This window comes from Cyanistes caeruleus, chromosome 1 (genome assembly GCF_971803275.1).
Source record: "Cyanistes caeruleus chromosome 1, bCyaCae1.hap1.1, whole genome shotgun sequence".
NCBI classification, from domain to species: Eukaryota; Metazoa; Chordata; class Aves; order Passeriformes; family Paridae; genus Cyanistes; species Cyanistes caeruleus.
The window spans coordinates 119,044,063-119,064,328 of record NC_141701.1 but is presented as its reverse complement, the minus strand read 5'-3'; the positions used below and the strand labels follow the sequence as shown (position 1 = coordinate 119,064,328).

The following is a 20,266-nucleotide window of genomic DNA, read 5'->3' as shown; positions in this document are numbered from 1 at the left end:
GAGAGGAGAATTATGCAGAAGAGAGAGAGAGTTTGAGATAAGCAGGAGTAAGAAGTCTATTTTGTGAAAATAAAGAAAATCAATCAAATCAACCAGAACTTGAAAGGTTCAAGCTGGTATGAGGAATGTGTTGTGAAAAAAATCCAAACTCAGTGCTCAAGACCAGAAATCTGCGGGGCACACAAAGCAAAACAGCACCAGCTGCTCAATTTTAAGTAAACATGCTTAAGTGCTCTATTGAAAAAGAAGAAAAGAGGCAACATTTAAATGTATTTCTACATATGAAAGTGGTGCGTGTTATAAAAACGAAGTCTTCAAAGAGTTTCCACAGAAAAAGTTGCCCTTTCTTCAAAAAAACTCAAACATAAAACCTGTAAATTTTCCTTTCAAAAGGAAAGTGTGCCTATGCAGACGTTATTCATGACCTGAATTCCTTCCTTTCAATGTTGATTCACCAGTTTTGCCTGTAATAAAGTAAAGCAAAGAGACTCAAAACGTGCCATCATACCTCAGAGTGAGACCCTGGTGTAAGGTCAAATACATGGACCAATTACAGAGTTAAGACGAAAAATGAAAGCATTTCAACGCAGAAGGCACCTTTGCAATGTTCTTGTTTAATTGTTTTTTGAAGTGCAAGTTTTCAGTTCTGCTGAACACTGCTTTTGGTGTGAAGAAGCCTCTTCAGTAGAAAACTTTGATGACAAAAATCAGCTTTTCCTAGATTTGTCAAATTTTTGAAAGTGCTAATTAAACCACCAAATTTTCAGCCCTAATGCATTTTTTTACACCCAGATGCAGACCACTGACATTTCGTGCACACAGGTCAATAAGAACAATATCTCAGTGTTAAAAATTACCTATTTGTTATGTCTCAAAACATAATTACAAATGAATGAGTGTGTGAAAACTATCTAATCATATCTGGTTCTGATCTCACTATAGCTGTTCTGCAATCACCTGTTAGCACCACCTTAAATAGCAAAAAGAAAAAGAAGAAGAAGAAGAAAAAAAAGAAGATAACAGGGACTAATCCAGGGACAATTATAATGGCATGGTATAAATCTTGCCAAAATTCTTTTGTTTTTCTGTCTCAAAGATGACATAACAGATATCAGAGAGCTTGGAAATGGCTATAAACAATAAGGAGTACATAAATGCTTCTTATTTTGAGAGGATTTGCATTAAGAAGACAAATTTAATGGCTCATTACAAGATACAGCATCATGTCTAGTGTAAAGATAGAACATGCACTTTTAGTCACCCTCTATTCTAACTGAAAAATGAAAGGCAGTCAATATAATTCAAGGGCAACTAAACTTTCTATTTAATTTTTTTTTTTTTTTTTTAACGGAGCCTAGCCAGTGTGACACAGACCCTGGTTTTAGCCAGGTACTTAATTGACTGAAAAAGGAAAGACTGTTTAGCTAGAATGGCTGGCATCATCCTAAATTGAATTGAAAAAAGATTTTTTTTTCCTAGCTTGCAAATAAACTCCCATGCCCCAGGACAAAAGCCAGCCACTAGACGACAGAGGGCTAATGAGCAGCTTCCCTAACAGAGCAGTTATTCCAGAAGGCCCCAGCTCAGCAGTTCTTCACTGCCTAGGAAAGCATGTTGAGTGGAAATGTTCAAAGGAGTAGAAAACAATTAGGTGTGTAACTCCCACCCAAAGCTGGGGGAGGAGGAGAGGCGAATGCCAGACTTCCACCAGGCTGTTGAAAGTCTTCCCATGCCTGAAGTTAAGCATGTGCTTAAATGCCTTGGACTTTCATGGCTGAGACAGGACCCTGGATTAGAGCACTCATGGAGTGGATCAAGCATGGGGAGCCCTATGCTGCTGTACAATAAAGCTGAAGTCTCCTTTCCTGTTGTTAATCTCTTTCCTGTCTGTTAGCCTCAAGGCACAGTGAAGAGTTAATTGATTTTCATCCAGGAAAAGAGGACTTCACTGAAAAGTGCAGTCATGGAATTTTTTATTTTATTTTAAGCACCAGGCACACCTGCCAGGCCCCCAATTATTCCTCAGGAGGAGAAAGTCTACTGTTTTTCCTGTGAGGAAACCCTCTGATCCAAGCACTTGTTGGAGGTTTTTACCTCATCTATGCACTGTGTTAATCTGTCTTCCCTTTTAAAACCTGGCTGCTGGTGGAGGTTTTGGGGTTGCTTGTCCTTTTGTGTAGGTATTTAGTGGTTAAGGTATTTAACCAGGGAAAGATAAAGCCAGGGCTAGTTTCCTCCTCAGCTGGGGGTGCTAAAAGTCCAAGGAAATGTTCCCTGCCACCCTGCTGGCTGCCCAGCGATGAGGGAGGTTTGGATTTTGGGCCCCTTGGGTTGGACATCCCTCCTGGGGACTAGTCCAGAAAAGGGGAGATTCCTCCCCATAGTTCCTTTTTAAAAAAGCATATTGTGGGGGACCTGACCTTGCTGCTGAGTGCTGGAATTGCTCAACTGCCTTAGGGAGTGGAGCTGGTGCAAACATCATATTGAGCCAAAACTACCCTCAGAGAGGCATTGCATTTCTGAGGAGATTTGGAATTTGATGATTAGGAAGCACCACGAGGAACCAGGAGCTGAAAGAATGTATTTCCACCATTTTGTGCAGCAGCTTTAGATGCAAGGTTGAGCTCCTGCACAGGCTGTTGGAGTTGCCCTGGGATGTTGCCTCATAGCAAAATCTGGATTGTTTTGGGTAAAACAGAACTGCAAGATCTCTGGGAGAGCACAGCAGGCTTCAGTATCTCAGGGAAACCCACCTGTGCTCGTCTGGAAACTCTTCAAGTTGTCCCCCAGCCCTGACATAGACAATGTAGACATTGGGTCTTCAGTAGAAAAATTTTCCCTCTACAAATCATCTCCTTTCATATCTCTTTACATGTAGGTGAAGTCTTAAATGTTCCAATCAGTAGAATTCTTATCAAGGTGGCTTGGTCTTTTTAAATGGTTTTTTTCAGTCATGTTGAGCCATTACTGCAGTACTCGGACAGAATAGGTTTTATAGTATTACATGGGGAAATTACGCTCATGTTGCTGGGGCTTGAAATAACAAAACAAAAACAAAGCAAGAAAGCAAAATGTGAAAAATAATTGTGCTGAATACAAAGTTGCACAGGATGCTATAATGGTTTCATTTTTTTAAATACCAGAACAGGTTCTGTTGTGTGTCTTGTAGCCACTAATGGATTTTAACTTTATTACTATTCAGTTTTATTGGAACTAATCAGAAGACCGTAGGAATGAAAGGACTCCCACATTACCGAAACAGTTAATTTTTTTAAAGCCAGGCTACTGAAGAGCAAGTTAAAAGGGAGGAGAAGATCAAATCCATGTGTGGGTCATTTAAGAGCTCAGTCTCATTTTTGAAATATAGATTACCAAGGATAACATGAATTCAGCATTTCTATGCAATGTTTCATTCATTGATCCCTTAGGCCAGCAGCACTTGGCTGTAGAGAGATACGTAAAAATGAGTTTTAAAACTTTACCCTCTTTTAATATTTTATAACCTGTCAAAAGAATCAGTTAGAGGCTCTGCCTTTTCTCAAGTTCTGATATCATGGCAGCAGATCTTCAGCAGAAATGTGTTTTTTCATACAACTAAATGGTAGTTGCCATGAAAGCACATGGCGAGTCATGACTCTGAAGAAATTCCTGGGTGAACAGTAGCAAAGGTGAAACAAATGGCTAACACCTGCCAAAACCTGCATGGAGAGTGCTGATGTCATCAGCAGTGCCATCACTTCACAGGCAAAGCCTCCGCTCAGGTCTTGACAGGTAAGGGCAGGAGGCTACGACCTTCAAATAGTCTATTTTAAGATGCATTTTCTGTGTGGCCTTTATAAGTCTCACTGAAGCCAGGGCAGGACCAGCCTTTTACTCATCAGGTCCTTATTTATGTTTATTTATAAGCTTTTCCACGGACGTCATCTTGTTACTCTGTGAGTGCATTATGTATATTAATGGCCTTGTCCTCAAGCTTTGCTAGGAGTGATGAAAGAGCAATACCTCGCTCTGACAACAGGGAACAGGGATGAAGGGAGGGGTGAGATGATGGGCCAAGGTCACACACAGTGTCTTTTGTCCCCCAGCCTCAGCTTTAACTACTGCTCTAATTTTTGGTTAAGTTTACTTAGCTGTTTACTTTGGTGGGAGTTTTCACGACTCTTCTCAGGGTTAAGTCTAAAATGTTTCTGGCATATCAGTAATGTGATAGGCAGGCAGGTACACATGTCCACAGACTTCAGGGTTGAAGCTTCGTGAGCTGTTTCACACACAGTCCCAGAGCACTGCTTGGAACTTTCTGTGAGTAACGTGGAGAAAATGCCATCCAGTAGAAAAAAAGCCAGAGGATGAATTTTTGGCTTTGCACCATAGGCTGAGCACTACAGGCTTAGCATGGGAGTATTGGCAATGTATTTATTTATTTTTTTTTCAGTGTAGTGTAAAACAGATATCCTGATGCTACAGGCTTCCTCAGGAAGGCATTTTGACCAAATAATTTAGATCAAAAGAGGTTGTTCAGATTTTTATATCCACCATGGAACAACTGACTTTTCAAACCTTGGTTACCCGAAGAATTCAATACCATGCCCTAAGACACCATCCTCTGAAGCACTGGGAATACCCAGTCAGCAACACAAAGATGCTTAATACAGTTAAGTGTAATATTTTCCTGTTTGACAAGCCCACTGTTTTGGACAAAATTGCACATGGAAGTAGTTAACCCACAGGACAGTAAAACACTAGTCCTCTATATTGTGTTGACATTTAATTATCAGTCAAGAAAGACCAGAAAACACAAAGCAAATCTCAGGTAAGTTGAAAAGAAAAGCATATTGCTCTCATGTCTTAAAAGACTACTATGCTGCAGAATCTGAGCTGAGAGTCCATGCTAACTGGCAACCGATTTAAAGTTTCAGGACACACAGCAGCTGAAATTGAAAGTAATGTGAATGAAGGTGATGTGTTTAGCCTCAGGAAGCATGGAATTAAACTGTCTGCTGGTAGGAGATGAGAGGGGAAAAAACTGGAAAAGGAGCAGTCCCTTGTTTCGTAACAGCAGCCCACAGGAAGGTGGTAGGGGGAAGGAAAGAGGGGGATGGAACCACAGCAAGATTTCCCTTCAGTGTACCTAGCAGGAGATTAACAGAGAATATGCTTAATTATTGCTTCCTGCCCACCTGCCTTGTTCTTTCAAGAACCAGAGCTCACTCAAACAACACTCACTGCCTTGGCAAATGCACTCCTAATGGAATTGGTTACAAATTAACCAAGACAGTTGCTTTTTTACCTGGAAGGATTTGCAATTAATTTTGTCTTTTTTTTTTTTTTTTTTTTTTTTTTTTTCAGACCTGCTGGTGAACTTTCAGTTTGCAGGGATCAAAATCTGGATGTCATGCTGGGATAAATCAGTGTAACTCCTGTTCAAGGCAGTGATATTGCCTATATTTACACCAGTCAGTCATCCATCAGTTCTGGATGATCAAATTCACTGTCCTATTTACTGCCTTCGGTAATTCAGTGTTACCCTAGCCAGTGCTAGATTTATTTTGTTAATAATTCATAGGTTGCCTTCAACTTATGACTCTCTGTGCTACACAAATGATATGGAGTAATTAAAATACCTTTAAAGCACCTTGAGTGCTGTTGGCAGGAACAAGAGCAAGTATTTAAAAGAATATTTAATATCATGCACTGCCGGCATGCATGCTGGGAAACAAGCTCACATCCCAGACCCTACCCTGGGCCAATCACAGGAGAATGGCTTAATTGGTTAATCATATAAATTACAGTCACTTAATCATTTTAATCACCATCAGCCAATTAGCTCGGAGTTATGGGCTCTGAGGTAACAGTTATGCAAATGTTTGTTCCACTGCAAGCTATTAACAGCCATATTTTCTGTATCAATCTGACAGTGACTGATGTGAAAAAGGAAGTGAAGAAAGTGAGCATTTGTTTAGTATAAACTTCTCCTTCTGATTAGAATGAAGCACATTATTGGAATGGACTGAAAATAGCAGCAGTTGTCTTTTTTCATCATAGAAAAAACCTTCCACTGGTTATGCTAGAGTGGGCATGCTGAGGTGCTCTCTGAGGTGTTTTTGCAGAACACTACCATGATTGCCCCAGTGTCCCAGCATCACTGTCACTTTTAATGAACCACTTCAATAGCAGGATCAGCATAAATCCTACTGGAAACCTGCAATAGTGAGTGAGGACTAGCTGGTTATTGTTTATCAACAGTGGATAATTTTCCAGAGCAGAGGTGTTTCCACATAACAGGGCCTTCCCTGTTCTGTCTTTGCCAAAATCATCCCAGTCTTATATCCATGAAAGTAGTGGCACCATGCTGGCTTAAGTGGAGATAGTTGCTACTTGCAGTGAGGATCGGAATTTATCCCCAAAAGGTGAAAAAGTGCAGATAAGATTTATCAATATTTTATGGCTCATTTGCATTGCTTGGATAAAATGGGGCTGCGTGACAAAAACCCAGACACAGGAAATACAGAGCAGCAGAAATATCTCTGATACAGTGCATTGGGGCTGGAATATACAAGATTTTTGTGTGATCAGATGTCCATTGGTGTAGGTTCTGCTCAGGAAATATATTGTTCTGACCCACTGCCAACTTGATCTCCCTTCAGAGTCATGCAGAAGTTCCAGATCTTCTTTCCTATAGTAAAGCAGATATGGGAGGGAAAAGTTAGAGAGGAGTGAGATATTTGTTAACCTTACTATTTAATTTTTTATGTTTATCAGCCAAAAGCACAGCTGGAAGTCTAGCAAATAAGGAGGGTGCAGCTGACATGATTTTCTGCAGAATTCAGAAGCTTGTCACTGAAAGAGTGACATGTACCTCAGAGAAACACTTAGGAGTTGCAGACTCTAACACACATAGAAAATTCACTTGTTATATTTGGGGTTAGAAGCCACAAATTGTCCATTTTCAAAATGTCTCACTGCTGTCAAGAAACTGACCTACAAGATATGGAGGAAGGTTTCCATGAAACTCTATAACATTTTGATTTTTTGTGCTTGATTTTTGTGTGTGTTTGTTGTTGTTCTAAGACATTTGGGGTTACTAAATTCCCTATTTGAAGCACTTAGCAGAGGACCCACATAGATAGACATGTCCCTGCCACCAGGTCATGTATTATGGCTTAAATTAAACATGATTGCTAAGGACATTAGTAGAAAGAATAACAACGGTTTTATGCTATGGTCACATGAAGCCAGTTAGCCTGTTGTACTCCATAATATTCAATTAGCAAATTATTGCAATATCTATTAAAAATTTATTAGTCCTGTATCAGTTGCTCACAAATAAAATCACAATGTAAAGCATGATCATTTTGGCTATGTAAATTAATAGTCAATTTGGGGAGATGATGTATGAGTTATGAGTACTGTACTTCAAGACAGAGGGGCTGATCTTGTCAGCTAGAACAGAAAAACCAAAACCCTCACTATATTCAGAATCACAGAATATTCTAACTTGGAAGGGACCCACAAGGATCATGACATCCAGCTCTTATCTGGATGGTCCATACAAGGATCCAACCTGTGTGAACTCAGCACCTTGGTGTTATTAGCACCATGTTCTAATCAACTGAGATAATTTCATGGTCAAATATTAATCAACAGGGAAAAACTATGGTCTGGAAAGACTGTTTTAAAAGTGTTTCCACTTTGGAGCAGAGGAGGAGGAAATATGTTCCTGAGTTTCAGCTCAGGTTCAGTGATGCCATGAGTAAATGAGCTGTGTAGGTACTCTAAGAATCCAATGAACCAGGTGCTACAAATAGGTTGCTACCAGTGAAATGCAAAAATACCTGGCAAAGTTGGGTGAAAAAATGCTGCTACAACTGCAGATGGATCTGTATATGAAAAATGACTCCGATGCCAACCAGTAAAGTCTATGGTAAAGGCAGCCAAGCTGAATGGCAACAACCCAGAGGGAGATCCCCTTCATAATAGGTGAGCTAGGAAAATGTTTGAATACAATTTTATGGAGGTAATTGAAATTGAGATTAAAGCCTTAATCTTAGAAAAAGGTGAGACCAACCAGGGTTCTACAGTACCTACAGAGACAGGATCTGTCTGTGGCACACCACATAAACACAGCACTGCACCAGCATGGACAGTATGGCCTCAAACAGCTTGGTGGTAAACCCCGATCTAAGGATCACATCTCAGGAAAAAGACCAGGCTAGGAATGACACATCTTCTCCCTGTAAAGGGATGAAATGCCTCCTTTTGCAGTTCCAATGCCCCAGTAATATTTCTATTATCTTTCAATGACCTTGTTTCAGAGATATCCTGAAAAATACTGAATACTTTTAAATTTCTGCCTTTAAGCAATATCTTATCTTTCTATAGCACCAAGGAAGCTCCTGTTGAGTAGCAGTATCTTTCAGCTGTGTTGACAGGATCCCCTGGCCTTTGCCATGCCCTCAGCAGAGATACTTATGCCTGGTAAGCACTGCTCGCTCTGTCAAGGTCATTCCACAGCTTCAGAGACATGCTCTGCCTGAAATAAATTAGTAACAGAGCACACCTATCAATATTTATCACAATTACTCAGGCAGAATGTAAAACATAGGCTTTATCCATCAGCAGAGTGCAGTCAGACCATTGCTATGACCCCAAGACCAGGCCCCCAGAACCTTCAACCCTTGTAAATGGTGTCATGTCCTGTCAGAAGCAAGAGTTGGAGCTGCTCATCTGCTTTCTCTAGGAAGATGGACCCAGGTAAAGAGTTCAAACAGGAGGAGATCTTCCTGCAGAGAAGAGAGAGAGTTGCTAGGGCTTTAATTAGCCTTCCACTAAAACACTTCCCAATACCAAAGAGGAAGTGTGTTTGTCCAGAGTATTTGTTTACCCTATTAGGGTGGAATCTTCTAAAATCTTTCTATGACCCACATGCCAGAAGATATCTTTCTGATGGTGGTTGTAGAAAACCTCAACCCTGATGCCATTCAGCTTTAAAAAATAAATACAGCTGTGATTTTGTATGTGTCCATGCATTCTATAAAAGCCTTTAGGGGAAGAAAAACATTATTTTCTTGCTAGTTTGTTGAATGATTACCAACAGTCATATTTTGCATTTGCCAATGGGGAAAAAAAAAAGTTTTATGGATGTCTAAAAAATCCTTTAATGACAGGTTTTCTTCATTCTTTTACTAGTGCTATGGTTTTTCTGTTCCAATATTCACATCAACCAAGCAGTGCACAAGGAATGACAGATCAGTCTTCCTGAAAATTAGCCACAATTAAGCCAGGTGGCCTTTGATTGTTAATGATTGATTAGAAAGTGAAAGACAGATTTACAGCAAATTAGTCAATACCTGAGCTTTTTTCCTCTTTATTGGTAAAAGTGATCTCCTTTCTGACTCTTGTTATTTTTGATATTCCATTAAGGTGCCTGTTTTTATGTCACCATGTCCCAATAGAAAGGCTTTTTTATTCTATTGATAAATCTGTCACTTAAGGAAGAACATAATACTGCTGCTGGTTTTACTGATTAATGATAAATTTGACTATATTAAATACGATAATGATATTAATGTATTGCCATTTAGGTAGACGGTGGTGCTTGGTTTTTGCTTGCAGGGAGGTCACGCTGTATCACACTATTTTTTTCATTAGTATGTTGAGGGTGAAGAGGTACATTGGTGTGTAGAGCAAGAACAATGTCCATTCAGGAGCAGTGCTGTGAAAATGTCTTCCTCTCTGAGGTTTTTAACTTTACAAAGAGCATGATGAATCTTTGACCTGCCCTAAGCAACAGTGTGCCTAAAGGAGTGGCATGCATCTCAAACTCCATCAATATTTGGTTCAGTCATTTTAGTCCAGACAGGCAAGTTATCTGAGGCTGTGAATATCAGTGAACAGCTAGACAGCTAGAGTTAAATTCAAGAAAGAGCTGTGGCAGCCCTAGTGCAGATTTAGGCACCTCAGGGAACAGTGTCTGAACAGAGGCTTTCTGAATATCACTTTTGGCCTGAATTCCTGTTTGAGTTGAAGTCTGGGTGTTGGTACATCCACTAGCTGTATTACTGGTTACAGTTCAGCAGCAAGCTAGCTCTGGAAAATATCCCAGCCACTTCTGGTTTTAGAGGCCTTAAATACTTTTTGAAATGTGGCTTCATAATCAACTGCATAAAGAGAGAGACCTTAGAGACCATCACCAAAGCACAGGCAGCTGACATGAGCAAGATTTTCTGTTGTTCTTCCTCCCCATCTCCTTGTCTCTGACATCTTCACCAGGCTGCTGAATGGTATCCAAACCTGAGAGATGGGTGCATGAAAGAAGGCTGGTCTTGCACAGCCTGCAGTTTGAAATCAGATGCCAAAATCAGGAAGGAAAACAGTCAAACCCAGTTTTTTGGTGGGAATTAAGTACACAAAGCCATGGCCCTCCTTCAAGCATCAGTGTAATTGGCTGAGCCTTTTTTTGGGCTTGTCAAAGCATTAAGTGCACCCAATAGCTATTCCACTTTTCTACAGGACATGTTTTCCCAGCTGACAATGCAAATCAGTTTATGACTGCAGATTTCTCAAAGGCACAGGGGACTGCAGACTTCCCTTTGACTTTCTACCTTGGCAGTGACTACAGGTATGGATGTGAAAGATGTTTAAGGACCTTAGGGAAATTAAGACAAAATCACAGCTGTGCTACTTAAGAAATGTAGGAATAGAAAGGACATGGTTAAATTAATAGAGGTGTTCTGTTGTTCAGATCTGGGAACATGGAATACAAGCCAGGTCTGGGCAATGAATGTTAAAGCAGCAGTAAAATGGGCAACATTAAAAGTATAAAAGGACTATTATAAACTCCTGATTTAGCCTTCTTAATAAAAACTGAAAGCTTGCATTGCTGCCAGTAAGGGCTACTGAAAGTGTGACTGTGTTAGTACAGGTGGGGCCAGGGAGAGGGAAAGAATGAGAAAACAGAGCATCAGGAGAAAGTGTGCTTTTATTGTCTGATTTTGGGTTTTATTAGCAAAGTTTGTAATGCAGAAAGGGTAGCTGGATTGCTCTACTTTACGTAGTGAATAAAAGCCTGAGGAGTCCTCAGAGAGAAAAAAGAGAAGGAACTCATCCTTTTTAGTGTGCTTCATTTTTTCATCTTTGAATTCAGAGATCTCAGGCCCCAGGCAACATCTAAGGCAGAAATTAAACTAAGGAGAAGGCAGAAGTGTTTACTTTCTTCTTTTTGGTCTGGCCATAAGTAAGAGGTCATTTGATGTCTCTTAAAGCTTTTTTACCGTGCACTGATGAAGCCAAATGGTCGTGGACTGGTTATGGGGTAAAAAAAGCAAGCTGTTCCTAGTCTGCAAGAAATATGACTGATCCTCTGCAAGGTTCGCCATCTATGCCTCTGTTGATGGCACAAGGGCCTTCATCAGCTATTCTTTGTCATGGAAGCCCCTTGGCTACACGCTGAACTAAGGTGCAGTGAACCTGGGGACACTGAGTGACAAAATGGGAACTTTTGGCGTACTGTGAGTGGCTCCTGTCAGTGCTGTTTTCACCAGAGACAGCATGTGTTGTTCATGTGCGCTGGATTTCTTGCAACGTGTCACCAGTCAGAAATTCAAAGTGCTGAAGGCCTGACCCTACCCTGGACAGTGGCTAGAGGCTTTATTATTAGCTTATGACTAAGAGAACTCTGTTCTATTTGCTGTTTTCTCATACACCATATGTTGAATCAACTGATGAATTGTCCCCTGAAGAACTCTGTCTTCTTCCCATTGCTCTTTCTCCTTTGACTCTTTAGCTTCTAAAATAATCATGAACTACAATTAAAATAGCTAAAAATTAAACAGATGTTGACCCTGATCTTTCAACTGTTCCTTTCAATTTTAGCTACTCTTGTTAAGACTTTTAATGAGGGACACAGAGCATTTTTATAATCTAAACTAATTCCAGTAATCTTCTCATTTGTGTCATGCAACTGCTACTACTGATTAAGTTAAAGCAGCTTTTTATTTTTAGACAAAAGTAGGATAGATCTATTTATGACTTCTCAGGGAATTTGGTTTTTTTCTGGTGATCTGTGACAGAAATCAGAGTAAAATAGACAAATCATTGAAAGACCATTTCCCACAGTTTTAGTTTAGATTTGGTTTAGATTGACCTAAGTCTTCCATAATGCAGGTGTGAATGAGGAGCATAGAGTATAATTAATTTTTCCTTCCTTGGTGAACAGCAAGGTTACAACATATTTGTCTGTATGAAAGTCTGTATTTACAGAATAGGGCTTCATGAATAATTTGGTGGGGCACATTCATAGAAATGGTGTGACTTGGTAACATGAAGAACAAGGTTGGTGGTACACTGAGCACCTGCCCTCCTTCAAAGTGTTCATCATTTTGCAGGATTAATCCCTTACTAAGGGTTGTTATGATTCACATTTGTAATGACCAGCGCACCCTAATAAGAAACAAGCTGCGTTTCAAACTTTGATCCAAATGTGAATTGGCTGCTGGTCAATTGAACAGAAATTAGATCATCACTCACTAAGCCAAAGGCATCAACAATATGTTGATGTATTTCTCAATAGCAATTTCTCAAAATCATTCTGCAGCTGTAATCAGAGAAATCAACAGAGGTTTGTTTCTCTGCTGCCTTTTAGCTCTCTCCCTTTTGGGTCCAAGAGGAGTCAGCTGTGGTCACGCTCTGGTGCATGGAAGCTCTGGAGAGCCGACAAAAAGGATCAGGTGAAAATTTGAAAACTCTGGTTCCTGATGCTGTAATCCTTAATGTGATCAGGGTGTCATGCCTCCTGTGCTGGGAGAAAAAGTCTGTGTCAGAGAGCTAGATAAAAACACATTATCAGCTGGAAGATGGGCATGGACAAGAGTAGGAATTTCTGGAGAGTTAGACCCCCCAGAGATTCTAAAAGACTGGCAAGATGTTACAGGACAAAGTGCCCTGATCAGTCCTTGAACTTCAACAGAAGAAATTACAGACAGAGGTAGGGAATCAACATCAAGTGAGATACTAGTGCAATAAATACAGTTAATTTTATGTCAGGAACACATTGTAAAAGGCAGGAAAAGCAGCTGTTTGATCCTGTGTTCATGAGTAATACATGTCTTATAGATCTGTGATTATGCATCATGTTCTCAGTATTTCCATTTTTATTTTATTCCAGACAATTATTAATGGCTAATATTCCCACAAGTAAAAAGCTACAATGATGTATTTTCATGTCCTTCTGAGGACTTCATGTCATTTTAAGAATAAGAAAACATCCTCTAACTAAATTGTTTACTCCAAAAATATACCCACAACTGTAACAGACTACAAGAGTGTCTCCCATTCCAAAGGGTGTCTGAAGATTCCTGTCAAAGATCAAAGGATTGTGCAAAGGGTTGTGTGCATGAGGGAATCTGTGTGCAGTTTATGCACTCTGCTGGATAAGAAATGCTGTGAGCATGGCTGAAAAAAACCCCGAGTCCCTTTTTACTATGCTAACCTGTTTTGTACCACCAGCATAATCATTTAAACTTTATTTTGAACTGAAATATCAAGGATTATAGAAAGCAAAATAATACTGGAGGGCTGTTAAAATGGACAATTTTCCATGAAAGGCATCCATTCCCAGTAGTCTATCAAAGGCTAGCACTTGAGAATGGGAGGATACTTTCAGAGCCATAAATGACGACTGAAAACCCCAACCTGAGTTTCACTGTTTGTCTGTCAGCAAATAACTATGAAAACTGGTAAATATTTCTAGTACTAATCTTCAAGAATGACGATGGCTTAAAATTATTATTGGTTAGTTGTTTAACTCACCCGCTAGAGATCCAAAGGTTCAACTCTGATGACTCACAGAAGTGTCAGTGTGATGCCATGTGATGCAGTTTGTTTTTCCATATGTTTTCCTGAAATCCCTAGGAAATTACTCTCACAAAAGCATACTAAAAGGTCTTTATTAATATAGCAGAGTTAATCAGAGTATAATCTAGGAAATGCCAGAAGTGCCACAACCAGCCGAGTGTTACTCCTCTGAGGTGTCGCAGCCTCCACTAATAAAATATCACAACCAAAATTATAATAAAAAAGCAAACAGATTTTTTTGGGGGTCAGTCATGCTGTGCTCACTTTGAAAATGACTGCATGGTAAGGTGAGATTTTAAAAGTTCCAAACAGAAGCAATTAAGTTGGTGAAAGAAAATATAGCTATTTGCAAATCTGCCTTCTCCTCCTTCACTCTCCAGCACAAGAGTACTCCTAAGGGACCAGTTAATTTCTGCATGTGTATGTACTGTTCTTTAGGTCACAGTACAGCAGACTGAGACACAGAAGTTCAAGCCAAAATTGTTTTGCAATTAAGAAAGTGTTGCAAGGTGAAGTTGTGAGGGGAAATAATAAAAAGGAGGTCTTTAGTATTGTAACTTTTTCAATGGGTCTGAAACACATGTTTTAATCTAAGATACATACTTGAGATACATAATTTTTAATTAGGTCAGACTTAGATGTTTAAGAGAATTCATGAAAAAGGCACAAAGCTATATAGGTTGCACATTGTATAATGTTTTGGTTTAAGGGTCTCTAGTTATCAGTGAATGCCTGATGAAAATTGTTATTAGTGTCATACATTAATAATAAAACCTGAGAAAACACTGATGTTTTTTAAGTAGCCCAGATTTTGAGCACTTAACAGCTAATGGAATCCCTGCCTTACAGCAAGGAGTAATTCTCCAGCAGGCCAGTGCGACATCAGCACGAATTAAGACTTTTCCACTGTCACAAAGAGCACTTTGGATTGAATCAGGGTCTCCTGAGTCTTAGCCCAACCTTCATAGCCCTAAGCAACTGTAGGTAAACCCCTTCATGCTAACTAAAAATAGGCTAAATACATTTTAAATGGCAAGCTTTTGAGAATTGTATTTTCTCAACAACCAGCCATGGAATACAGAACAAAGCAGAGCCCAAGTGTTAATTGCTCCAACCCCATAATTAAATGCAGACATACTGTACTCTGACTGTGATTCTTGAAAGCATGCCCACTTGGTTTTTTTCTGTGCAATAAAAAAGAGCTCCATCAATATTTTGTTTGAGTAAATGCTGTTAGCAATAGCTGACGTGACAATAGGTTATTGGCATAGTTATGATCAGAAACGCCTTCATACATTAGCCACAAGCTAAAAAAAAAGACAGTAGTCAAGCCACTACAAATTATTCTGCTCATTAACATCCGGTATACTCCAGAAAGCAGTCAATGCGCATGTGTTTATTTTGTGGTTCTGTCGGGGAATGGCCCTGGGATCAGATTTAGTGCACGCCTGTCTGCATGAGCCCATGCACTGAGCTGGACAGATGCAAGCCTGTCTGGCCCAGAAGCCAAACACTCACATCAGCACAGGACCATGAGCAACCTCGTGTGCCTTGCTTCTTTGCTGTTATGTCTTCATAGGTCTGGACCAAAGGCCAACCTCCACACACATTCGGACAAAAGTGTCTGCAACTGGAGCCAGCGTCACTCCTCCTCCACTCGTGTCCTGTGAGCTGAGCTAGCACCAACAGCTTCCACCCACTGAGACCATGCAAGTCCTGTTTTCCCTCTCCAAGTCCGACCTTCACTGTTGGCTATATTTAGGAGATAAGTGAAAGTTGAATATTTATGATTTAAATCTGCCAAGATCAAGACTTTGCTTTCCAATTAATTTCAAGTGGTTGGTTTAATAAACAAGAAATCCCTTCCAAAAATTGAATCAATGCCTTATATGCCTTTGGGGCTCGGACCCCCTAGGCTACCTTCTGCTTATGTTTTATTTGCATCCTGCACATTTACTTTGTAAGTGAGTGTCTAGGTCTGCATGAAGTACCACAGCTGAGATTTTGTATGATTACTTGTGGATGCTTAAGTCAAACACCAAATTTAATAGACTGCTGTTAAATATGTGCAATAATTTTCATTTCCTTTAGAGAGTGGGCAGCATTAGGGCATTGCTTTCATCACCACCTCTATGTCGGTGAGGTCCCCTCCAGTGGGTAGGAAGGCAGGGATGTTGTTGCTCTCACTGGAGGGGCCCTCTGAGGAAGCCCTGGTCACATGCCTGCGCTTTGGAAGTGCACTGAACCAAGATACAGATTACCTGAACCAAAATGCTCATGGTCCACCTCCTTCCCTCCCCCTCAGTACCACCCATCCTTTGGGCATTTACCATCTGTTTCCAGATTTCCATGCAGAGAGGGGTTAAAAGCATTGCTACACTTCCATGCTATGCTCAGTGGACTTTGTACCACAATGGTTTCTTCTGTGCCCCAGCAGTACTGGCTGGTAATTTGAAAGTTGCTTTATGATCCCTGCAGAGTGAAATAAACTTGTAAGTGAGAGGTAAAGCCTTGTGCCTGAATAGTGCTATAAAGCTGTTTAACTCCAGCAAGTTATACAATCCCAAATAACATCCCCTTGGGGGCTGAGTAAATTCTTGTGGGAGAGGAGAAAGAGGGTCAAGATGCTGAGAGGGAAATGCTTGGGAGCTGCTCTGCTGCCTGAGGTGTCAGGGGTTTTCCCTGTGATGCAGACCGTGCATCCATTGTTCCTCCTTCTGCAGGCCACGTGCTTACACACCCCACCGGCAAAGCTCTTCGCTGAGATTGCAGAGAGGTCTTCTGACTTTCATTTGAACCTTCAATGCATCTCTAACTCTGATCTGAATATTTCCTGAGCAGGTATACCTGGGAGTTTGCCCTCATTGGTACCCAGATATAATACAGCTAGCAAATTAATCAATGAACTTTTTCCTCCTGTATCAGCACTATACCCTACTGTCACATTTGAATTCTGTCTTACATATTTCCTTAGAAATAAGACACTAGACCTGAGGAACCTGTGTTTACTTTAGGGAGTCTCTGACACAATCCAAACATCTTCCTGGAAAAAAACATAAATTGTTCCTTTCTGATTTTGTCCTGTGGTTTCAAACAAAAAATATAATTCTTCTGAAGCTGTGAAATATGAAGCCATTATTAAAAGACAGACATGTGTTCAAACAAGAGGCAATAGCATCACTTTGAAAAGGTAAACCATCCTTGTAAACTGCCTTAGAAATTCTTATTAATACCAGTAAATAATACTATTAGTTCTATATCCAAACTGTTTCAGGCCCATGAGAATGCAGGGAGAGAGCTGACTCCAGCAGTGAGAACTGCAGCCATTATTTTGGCAGCATTGAACCTAGATTTATGGTATTCCATTAAGAAGGAATGCATTAACTCTACAACTGTCACCACTGCATTGATGTCAAAGGAAGTGCTCTGCCTGGCTTTGCTGACTTGATTGATGGAAAATAGTATATCAGTCTGGTTGCTCTCTCTCTGATGAGAAAGGCAAGTATCCTGGACCCCTGAAGCTATAGCAGAACTCAATCTTTTTTTCTATTCTTGGCAAATTTTCCTGCATTCTTTGGCCCTGGCCATGGAAAAGGAAAAATAATACAGTTGACTTTTTTTACATTGCCCAGAGAGGCACAGCAATGAAGTTGAACCCGTCTCGTCTTCCAGTCCGGTTCAATTTCAAGCTTCAGCTTTGCACAAATGCTATCAAGAGTGGGCCAGACTTGAACAGGAAACTCAAACAACTACAGATCTCTGCAGATTGAAACTCAGACAGAATCTGGATTGCAGGACAAAGATTTCTTACCATGGATCCACTCTCCCAGCAGACTGAAAAAATATTGGCTTCATCTCTGGTGAATACTTAAAATAGCACCTATTCCTGTAGCACATTAAAAAGGCACTAATTTTTTGTAAAGGGGGGAGGTTCTTCTGTTGCTCTTGAACAGACAGAGAATTGAGACACACAGGAAATGTCTAGTGTGTAAAATAGCCAGGGACCATGCTCTGGCCCTGAGGCCAGGCAGCACAGCATGGCTCAACTCTACATACCACAGTCTCTTCTTTCCCCTCCCCACCCCCCTGACTCTGGGTGTTTGAGTTGAAATTGCCTGATGGGAATGGACCGTGGCACACGCTCTCCCCTGAAGCATGTCTGTATGTTGTTTGGAAGAGGGGCAATCAGCACAGCAGTCCCTGTGCTTGGGAGTGTGCTGGAACTACAGAGCATGGACAACCGCTGGCCTTTTGCTGCTGCCCTGCTCTGCCTGCCATCGTGGGCACAGCAAAAGGAGCTGTGCATCCTATTACAGCCCCTAAAGGGACTTGGCAGAACACCAGCATTCAAGTCTGTGAATATGATCCTTGAAACTCTCATCTAAAGCTATTGGCATTTCAACTTCCAGCAGCAGCAGGCTGAACCAGGTGGGTAACATCCTGTGGCTGGGAATGTTCCCAGTCTCTTCGGCTGCGGCAGCCCAAGATGCTCACCTTTGTGCTCTGAAAGCCTTTGACAAGATCATGGAGGGCACCACTGTCAGTCAGGTCAGAAAAGTAATATAAGGAGGAGGCAGGATCCATGGTCAGCTTGATTACATCTGCAAATCCCCAAGAGCAGGCGCATAGCCGTGCACACACACCCACACCCACACGAGGTGTGCACATATGCGGGCACACTCCAAGAGGCAGTGCCCAGTAAAACGTCTCAGCACCATCTGCAGCAAACAGGTTCTGCAAAAACCAGTGCCAAGTGATGTTCCCACACTCATACTGTGGGATGGGGGGACTTCCCATGTCTCCCCATGTGCTCCTTTCTGTAGAGGGCCCAGTGGCTGTGGTGCAGATCAAGGACTTGAAAAACCTGAATTCCTCAAACACCAAAGCTAGCAGATTATATTCCATACATAAGAGAGAGAGGAAAACATATATTTTCAGAGTTTTGTTTTCACTTTGGATCAAGAAGTAAATTCATATTATGGAAGATAACATTTCATCAGCTTCTTGCTCATACTCATTGATAGTTTTGATCCTATGGATGAAAAAAAAAAAAATTAGGATGCTTTCTGTTAGATTTCTTTCTGTGTTGTTATTATTAGAAATCCTCCCTGTAGACTTGAAACTAATGTTCTATTTACAGAAATAATCTCTATTATTCATAATATTTTTGGCTTGAAATTAGTCCTTCCATAAAGCCCTCCCAGCTCAGCTGGGAAAGATTAGTCTCTTTATTGTCTTCCCTCACTGCCCTCTTCTGTTACTCATCTGCTCATACTTTATTTCATCCAAAAGCAAGAGGTTTACGCTGAATTCATCAGTCAGCAAATCTGGAGTTAAGATGTGGGGAAATCTCACCCCTGCACATCCTCTCCTCATTGCTGTGCTTATCATCATCTTAAATTGGTTTGTCAGCCAGCCACTCACCTCAGCTAATGTTTCTTGCTATGCCAGTGTTACAGTCCCTAAAAGAAATCATAAATTATGGCATGTAGCGAGGTTGATATACCATTGAGCCAAAAAAATCACTCAGACTTTTGTTTCTGACATTTCCCTCACAGCATCTTGTAAAAATGTGTGTTTCTAATTTAAGTTTTTACATTTTCCTTCCAGCCTCATACTTTTATTAAAAGTGAGCTATGGAGCTAACTCAGTTCATTGAGTTATTTCAGAAATTATCAACACAGATTATTCCAGAAACCGTAGTATCTTGGTTCTTCATCTTCTAAAATGTATTAACAAATTAGGTTTCTCTAAATAGCTCCCATGGAAGAAGTGATACTGCAGCAATTTGGTGGTGTGGCTCGAGGGCTACTCATACTCACTGCTTGGGAAGTTCAATGTGAGCCATACAGAAAAGGTTATAAACACAACCGTGTACAAAATGGTTTGAAAACAGGTTTTTTTCATAACAGGGAACAGATTTTTCTCTACATTTGCTTGGTCATCATCTTGCCCTTTCTAATACACTTAGTCATCACTGTTTTAGAGTGCCAGGCAACGTGATTCAGCAATCTTCAGGCAAAACATAGCACAGATGTGTTTGGCCAGTCTGCTGGCTAATTGATAATATATCAGCTGTCAGTGTGCAGAGGCACTGGCTGCAGATGTCTCTCCTTGAGAGTTCTGATGACCATTATGAGAGTATTAAGCTTTAAATTTTATGTTTTTGTAAAGAACTTTGGTAAGCTGATGGGCATTTAAATATTCTGAAATAAATGTTCTGAACACATTCCTGACTATCAGATTTCACTACCAAACTCTGCAGTTGCCAGCGCCTTCTTTTTTGTATATTCATAGAAAGCATAGATGGAAAGAAGCAGCATAAACTTTATTTGATAATACATGTTTTTAAATGTTTGCATAAACCCTGGTAGGAAACCAGAAAACCCTGTGCAGCAACCTAAAGCACACACAC

The 20,266-nt window shown here is 40.5% G+C and overlaps 1 protein-coding gene across 4 annotated transcripts in view; it reads right to left on the bottom strand.

The window, feature by feature from the left end:
* HIBADH (3-hydroxyisobutyrate dehydrogenase) overlaps nt 1-20,266 on the bottom strand; it is a 175,121-nt gene that overhangs the window by 47,570 nt on the left and 107,285 nt on the right. For 2 of the 4 annotated variants that reach the window (XM_086852978.1, XM_086852991.1), the window contains one exon: nt 4,717-6,673. The exons of the other annotated variants lie outside the window; for them this stretch is intronic. Coding sequence is in view for 1 of the 2 variants with exons in the window: in XM_086852991.1 (XP_086709117.1) it covers nt 6,647-6,673 (27 nt within the window). In the remaining variant the exon portion in view is untranslated. Of the gene's footprint in view, nt 1-4,716; nt 6,674-20,266 lie in introns of those variants that run through there. 4 annotated transcript variants of the gene reach the window in all.